The following is a 7920-nucleotide window of genomic DNA, read 5'->3' as shown; positions in this document are numbered from 1 at the left end:
ATGTTTTCAAAGCCTGGAGACTGCAGAAACCTATTTTGAGCCATAACAGATGCTACTGGACATATGGAGCAGCTGAGGGGACTTGCACCAGGACTATAAATGTTATGCAGATCTTTATGTCCTGAACTCAGTGGGTGGGTTTCCTATGGGAACTGGAAACTGGGAAGGGGAACAGCGAATATGAAAGTAAACCAAGTAGTGTTCATGACCCTTTTGTGGAAAATTTGCCACAGGGAAAGGGGAATAGCATATCTTTGGTGGAATGGGGCTCACGTGGCCAAAAGGTAGCCTAAAAAGCCCTGATGTAGGAAGATGATCACATTGACCTGTGGCTGACTTGAGACTGGAGCTTTTACAGCTCTCTCTTTAAATTTGAGAAGCCCAGGCCAGCATGTAAACCCTTTTTTGGTTTCTTGGTGTATTTTATGATCTGAATACATTTCTGAAAATATTTGACCTGAAGCAATTTTAGACTCCATGAAAACAATCTGGTCAATGGTTCTCCGAAAGTAATCCCACAGCCCCTTGTTCCTCACATGTTGTCTTCATCCCCTGCCTTCGTCTTCCTTCCCTACTGGTGCCTAGCAGGCAAGTTGCACTGTTTCACACTTTTCTTTCCAGCAAACCTTTCGTTCCACTGAAACTTTCTCAAATTCCAAAGCAGACCTTCTTTGACAGCACCACTGTCCCTCTGTGCTGATGGCCACTGCATGAGCGATGGTAATTGCTGCTACCTACAGGGTTTTTTCATACAATCAGAGAATCATAGAATGTTCGGGGTTGGAAGGGACCTCTAGAGATCATCTAGTCCAACCTCCCTGCCAGAGCAGGATCCCCTAGGGCAGCCACACAGGAATGCGTCCAGGTAGGTTTTGAAAGTCTCCAGAAAAGGAGACTCAACCTCTCTGGGCACCCTGTGCCAGTGCTCTGTCACCCTCACAGTAAAGAAGTTTCTCCTCATGTTGAGGTGGAACTTCCTATGTTCTAACTTAGACCCATTATTTCTTGTTCTATTGCTGGGCACCACTGAGAAGAGATTGTCTCCTTCCTCTTGACACCCACCCCTCTTCCTCCGATCTCTACCTGATCTCAGCTTGTGACCAGGTGCTATGTGACTGTTCTCTCTCCTCCTCCCAGCACTCTTCCTGCAGAAGTTCTGAGTGATGTGCATACATGGTAGACTTTACATGCTGGTTTGGATGCAGGTGCATTGCTTGCAGACCGAGCAAGGAGCTGGAGAAAGACTAGCTCACCTGCACGCTGTGGGGTGTTTCTCTTCCTGCTCCAATATGCTGGGCTCAGCTGCCAGTTGAGCTGGGCTTTGTTGGCCACAAGTGAACTGTCACCTTCCCACCCCTAAGTGTAGGGAGTTTTCCCAGTTCCCTGTGGCTTGGTGGCAATACTTGTCCTCCCCTCCTGGCTTCCTACGGAGAGGAGAGAGGAGAGTCGTTTCTTCGCTCGTGCCTCATGTTGCAGTGTGTTCATTAACTAAATGATTGCACAGGTTTCATCCCGGACATGTGTTTGCAGCCTGCCAGAGCGGTGAAGCTGTCCATGCCAATCCATGGTGATCCCTGTTCCCACTGCTGCTTTGCAGCACAATTCCCCAAGAGCAGCTCCGTAACCAACGCCTTGTGCACTGCACACCCAGGTGACTCGTCAGGCTGAAATGTGCACAAGGGTGTGCTGCAATGTGTGTAGCTTTCTGCAGGTTTGGCTGCTGAACTAAGAAACTCCCCGTTTACCTCCTACTCTGTTTTCCTCAGCTCTTGTTCAACCCCATCACCTCTCAGTGCCATGGCTGTCTGGTTTCTCCTGCCTGTCATCTGTCTGTGCAATTGTCCCCATGGTTGAACTGGGCACTCAGCAGGGCTGTACGGTGTTACGCAATTGCACTGCCCCATGTAAGCTCTTGCTTGCTCCTGTCTCTCTGTTTCTGTGCATGGATTTTATATGCAGTCATCATCAAAGCAGGAGGAACAGCCACTGAATTATTTAAATCTATTTCTTCTCTGTTCTGTTGCTTGATTTAAATGGACCTTAACAGGAGCATGCTACTTGCATCCCAGAACTATGTCTGGGGATGATGTGCAAATCAGGCCTGTATTTAGCTCACGCCACTGACTCATCATAGCATTTCAGTTGGTAATTCTCCCCAGACTGACTTCTTCCTTAAGAGGTTTTTCACATACTGTGGGGAACGCCTTACACTAGGGAATTTCCAATATATTTTGTGCTGTATGTCACAGAAAAGAAGGCTCTGTGGATGGGAGTGGTGTACCTTGACCTCTTTGCTTGTTCATAGTATACCTCTTTAGATTTACCAACTAACCTTTCACACTGTGGCCCTGGGGTGAGCAAGACTGGAAGTGCTGGCCGCAGGTGGAGCCTGGTGTTGATGGCAGAAGGTGTGCTCTGAATACAGACCGCCCCTGACCCATGAGCGGCATCGGCTTGAGAGAGGTTGGGGAAGATGTCGGGAACAGGAGGTCAACCTGGAGCAAGAGGCTGAGGGGCTGTGAGAGGAGGAAAGGGAGACAGGGTAGAACCTTTCGTAGAAGAAGGAAGAGAACTGAGGCGGTTGGAGGGGCAGATAAGGGGCTATAGGTTGCCACCCCACTGCTGTGTTCATATCATAGAGACACAGGACTCACCCTAATTTCCTGCTGGAGCCAACACAGACAGGGTCCTGCATCCCTTGCACGCCTGAGTGCAGGGCAGAGCTCTTGGGTTTGCCATGGTTTGACATGGAGCCAGAAGTAGGAGGGCAAGAGTCACAGCACAGCCCAGAGCTGTGCTGCACCATGTGGTGATGCGTCAGGTCAGGTCAGTGTTAGTCTGCGCGTCTTTGATGCACACCACTGCTCAGTGGAGGCTGGTCGAAGGTCTGGGCACTAATCTGATCCAAAATCTTATTCGTCTAGGTAGGCAAAAATAATTTTCCGTCCTCTCCCTGCCATTGGTCACTCTAGTGCCAGCCAGCTCCTGGTATAAATTCAAGGAGATCCAGAGATCCATTTGAATTTATACCCTGCAGCAGCTGAATTGTTCCTGTGTTTAAATTAGGTGGAGGTCAGCAATCTTGAAACCTTTTCCCTGTTACCCTCTTTTCCCCGCCTCCCCTTTGCACTCCTCCTCAGAAGGAGCAAAGTACACATTCCGCCTTTATGAAGGAGGTCCTGGGTGATTTGGGGAAAGGGTGAGGTCCTCTACTGTTAAAAGGGAGTGATTTGCAAATAAAAGATTAGGGAAGGACGAGAAGCAAATGAATGTAAAGAGTAAAACATAATGTTTCTCTTTTTCCAGCCTCTTCCTCCCCATAAACCTCCACCTCAAAAGACACGAAGATGTAGGTGTGAGAACAACTAAGCGTCAGCAAGGCACCACCGTGTCTCTGCAGTGCTGCATTGCCCTGGCAAGGAAGAGCCAGAAAGTTGCTTAGGTGAACGAAGGCTTTGGGCCCCATTCAGGTGAAACATCAGCCTTTCCTTTCTGTTCCTGATACGCTCGAGCTGCTGGCAAGCGCAGCCACACTTAGGAGCAAGTGGGAAAAGCAGTGCTGCTGGAGAGAGAGCTTGTTCAGTTTGTGTTGGTGCCAAGGAGCGCTCTGAGCCAGAGTCCTGTGGGACGTGAGTCGCTGAGCTCCAGAAGCGAGTGGCAGGAGGCAGCAGGGCTGAGATTGGGCTCGGCAGGGCTGGAGATTGACACATCGCCCTCAGCGGGACATACGTGCCTAGGGCAGAGGTAAAACTCCACACGGAGCTAAGTTAAAAGCTGAGGTGTCTGTTGCTCAGACACAAACAGGGCTGGCAGGAGCATGGGGGAACGACGCAGGAGGGGTCTCTTGCCTGGTTTGTGCTGGCAGCGCAGCACGGGAAGCAGGGAGGGGGGAGTTTGCTGAGTCAGCGACTCTTCCGAACTGAAAGAAAAATTCCTGCCCCCTGCCAGCACTTCATGCAGATCCAAGATACGGTTCCCAGAAGCGTCCCTACATATGTTTGCGAGAAGGCAACTCTCTGCACATTTTGCGGCAAGAAGAGCGTGGCAACCAATTGCAGCATCAAGCTGTGAGCCGGGGGTAATGAAATCTCCTGCAGGGAAAGCTCTGGAGCACCGTGCTGATGGGCTCGATCTGCTGACTGCCGGCGAGCAGGTTGTTCTTCCCGCCTCCGAGGAAGCTTGCAGGCAAGACCCAGGGCTGGAAGCAGGCAGGTTGTCAGCCGCAGGGCTGGGGTTCTCTAGCGCAGCGCGGCCACCTTCATTACAGCATCCTCCCTGCAGTGACAGCAGGCTGGGAAAACTACAGTTCCCAGCACCCTTTTGTGCACGTCCCCGCAAACTACAGCTCCCAGAACCTTGCAAGGAGCCAGAGACGATGCCTGTGGGACTAAATGCCAGTTTTTGCATAACGCCCTGCACCTCCGAAGTGCTGGCCGGCCCTTGGTTGGGGAAAAACGGCAACAAGGGAGAAACCGGGGAGTGTCAACGCTGTGGGAGCTGTGGTTTTGCCCAGCCCTAATGGTCACAGAGCCTCCTTCCTCCCCTGGGGACTCCTTCGGGGGTCACAGGGACGACCCCGGCCCCCAGGAAACATAGCTGCTGCCGCGGAGAGACAAGCAAAATAAACTACAGCTCCCGGCATTCTCCGACAGGCAGCATCTGCGGCAGTGCCCGCACGTCGCAGAGGTGGGGGGATGAGGATGAGGATGGAGAGCGGGGAGGAGATGCAGGGCGCCGTGGGGCTACGCTGCAGCTGGGACATCACGCCAGCCGCTAGCACCCAGGCCAAGTGGGTGAGGCTCAATGTGGGGGGCACCGTGTTCCTCACCACCAGGCAGACCCTTTGTCGGGAGCAGAAATCTTTCCTGTGTCGCTTGTGCCAGGGCGAGGAGCTGCAGTCGGACCGGGTAAGGCAGCTGGGTTGCCTCCCGCACCGTGCCCTGCGGAGGGCTGCAGGGCGGCAGGGATGGAGCCGGACCCCGACAGCTGTAGGAGTAACCGTGTGTGCTCTTTCTCCCCTCTCTTCCCAGAAGGATTTCCCCTTGGCAAATCCCACCTTGCTGCATTGTAGCCTCGCAAGTCTTCCCGAGTGGGGAAAACAGAGGCCATCTCCCCTCAGCCCCTGCTCTCCCGCCTCTCTGTCACCCACACCCGCTGGGTCGACCTCCCAGCTGTATCTGTCCAACTCAGCCTTGCCCCCCGTAAAGGGGCTCTCTGCTCTCTCACCTCACACCAGGCCTGTTGCAGAAGGAAACAGGCCTTTTTTTTTTTTTGCTTTGTCAGCTTGGTTGGTCTGTGCTGAAGTGGGCACACTGAGCATACCAATACAGGAGTTAAAATCCAGGCTGGGCTTACTTGGCTAGGGACTCTCGGAGGCCCGTGGTTTCCAAGGAGTTTTAGAAATAGTGGGTATTTTTGCATAGGTTTGTATTTTCTTATAGACTGGAGCATCTGAGGGCTGATTACAAGCTTCCTATGGGTTTTTTCTCCTCATGGTCTGTCTCTGTTGCTAGGATGAGACTGGTGCATACCTAATAGACCGGGACCCCACCTACTTTGGACCTATCCTGAATTTCCTCCGTCATGGGAAGTTGGTCTTGGATAAAGATATGGCTGAAGAGGGTGAGTTTTGGAGATCAGAAACTTCCCAGTTAACATCGCTGCTATAGCCAGGACAAAGTAGAACTTGCTGTTGACCTTATTGTCTCCCATTCTGTTTCTGGACGTTGATGTGGGGGCATTTGAGAGGGCTATCCCTGCAGCTCTTGGAAAGCATACTGGTGTTTCACATACTAAAGGGGTTTGAAGTAGGTGAGGAAGGCATCCTACTGGTGTTGTGGCTTCACGACTGTTCGATCAGCAGAGATGGCACCAAGTCAGAAGTAGGCAAGAGCTCCCAATAAACCATTTTTTTTTTTACTTGTTCCTGTTACACTTTTAACCAGGCTCTATGAGTGAGTTTTCTGTTAATGACTGAGTGTTTCTAATTAGGAAAAAAACCCCAGAAGACCAAACAAAACCAAACTCATCTCTTCTACTGACTGTAATAAAGACCTTCATTAATCAGTGATATGCAATCTGTGCTACTAGAGCTTTGATGGGTTGTGGACTGCAGCATTTCCAGTGGAGGAAGCCAGACAAACTGATCTCTCATTTGAGGTTGACAGGGAGTCAAAATAGGATAACTTGGTAACAACACGGTGTAACCAGCCAGCAGTCCCCAATGCCTCATTCTTTTTTGGATGCTGGAGTCTAACAAGGAGCCAATTCTAAAGATAGGCTGTGCTGTCCAGCCCTTGCCAAGCACAGTTTCTGCGTGTTCATTAGTCTTCTCGCCTCTCTCTTGCATATTTTTACCTAATGCAAGGAGTTTTCTTCAGAATCATCCTATGAGATATAATTCCTAAAATATGTGAAGGCAATGGTACAGAATTATAATTAAACACAATTCTGAGGTATTTCCTACCTGACATTTCTTGTAATCCTGAGGTCAGACAGAGTTCGTCCACAGGTTTTAATATCAAATCTGAAATGGAAACAGGAGTCCTGTTCATAGCTTAACATTTCCTTTTATTCCTGCTTCAGACACTCAGGCTGGCATGAAACTGACACATTAGATGATTCACAGCTGAATGAGGGACTCAGAAGAAATCCAGGTGTGTCAGGTAGTGAAGGATCAGTCTTCCCAACTGCATTGTCTGGGGACATGTGGGCGTTGGCTGCTAGCAGTCTTTCCCTTGTTGGCCCTTTCCCTGAAGGCCTCTTAGCAAACAGGTGAGTCTTGGGGGAGGTGACAGATGCGGATACCATACAGAAAAAACCCCAGACATTTCTCTGCTTATCTGCTCTGAGGCAGAAGCGCAGGGGAGAGAGCTGAAGGTCACATGGAGTCATATGATGCTGCAAGGTGGATGCAGGTCTGCCTGGCCCAGGAGGAAAGTTGTGATTTTTTATGTTCTTTCGGTGACAAGGTCAGAACAAATTGTTGTTCTTTGTGTTAAGAGGAGGGCCTGAATAAAGCAATAACTCCTGGTCATTGAGGGAGGCTGGAGCCTACGTCTACGCTCCTTGGACAGTTATTTAGGAAGGTGTTAGCAGTCCTCGGCACAAACCTTTGCTGGCAGTGGCCGTTTCTGTAGTAGGAGGCCACATAAGGAAATTGAAGTGAGTGTTAGAAATATAGTGCAGAGAGCCAGGGTTCAATTCTCTGCAGGACTTGTTTCAAGCAATAGAAACCTGTTAAAAAGAGGCTACAGTGTCATTTCTCCCTATGGACCTTGGAAATCTCAGAATTAATCTTTTGCAAGCTGAAAAACAAAAGACAGGCTGTTAACTTTCTGTCTTTGTGGTTGTTCTGTCTTTCTCAGGGGTGCTAGAAGAAGCCGAGTTCTATAACATTGGTCCTTTAATCCGAATAATCAGAGATCGACTGGAGGAGAAGGACTACACAGTAGCTCAGGTATGGAGAGAAATGGCAAGAAAAGATACAGTGGGGTGGGTGAGGGACTGTGGAAAGACAGAGGTGAGTCTAGAGTGAGAGCAGACTTGAGAGAAGCAGGAAGGAATGGAAAGGGACAACTAATTAGAGTTTATGTGCTAATGTCTACATAGAAAAATCTCACAGGGAACAGTCTACCACCATTTTAGTTCCAACAAAAAAGTTGCAGGCTTGTTTTGCATCCCCAGAAGTAATGCTGTAGTCCATGAAACCAAATCAGCTCCTCTAGCTTTTGGAAGAATCATAGAATCATAGAACGGGACTGAACCAGATGACCTAGTATAGAATCATAGAGTGGGCTAGGCTGGAAGGGACCTTAGAGATCATCTAATCCAACCTCCCTTTCATGGGCAGGGACACCTCTCAACTAGATCAGGCTACTCAAGGCTCTGTATGACTTGGCCTTTAACACCTCCCGGGGG

The 7920-nt window shown here is 49.9% G+C and overlaps 1 protein-coding gene across 1 annotated transcript; it reads left to right on the top strand.

Annotated features, from left to right (window-relative positions):
- Positions 1–4694: 4694 nt before the first annotated feature.
- Positions 4695–7459, top strand: LOC104277117 (BTB/POZ domain-containing protein KCTD17-like; the record flags this gene model as incomplete). The annotated part of the gene is made up of 3 exons (XM_009873666.1): positions 4695–4907; positions 5514–5622; positions 7368–7459. Coding segments are annotated over exons 1-3 (414 nt in total), but the record flags the coding sequence as incomplete, so codon positions are not given.
- Positions 7460–7920: the final 461 nt, after the last annotated feature.

This window comes from Apaloderma vittatum, unplaced genomic scaffold, assembly GCF_000703405.1.
Source record: "Apaloderma vittatum isolate BGI_N311 unplaced genomic scaffold, ASM70340v1 scaffold38897, whole genome shotgun sequence".
NCBI lineage: Eukaryota > Metazoa > Chordata > Aves > Trogoniformes > Trogonidae > Apaloderma > Apaloderma vittatum.
The sequence above is the reverse complement of the archived record's forward strand: the minus strand, read 5'-3'. Positions and strand labels throughout refer to the sequence as shown.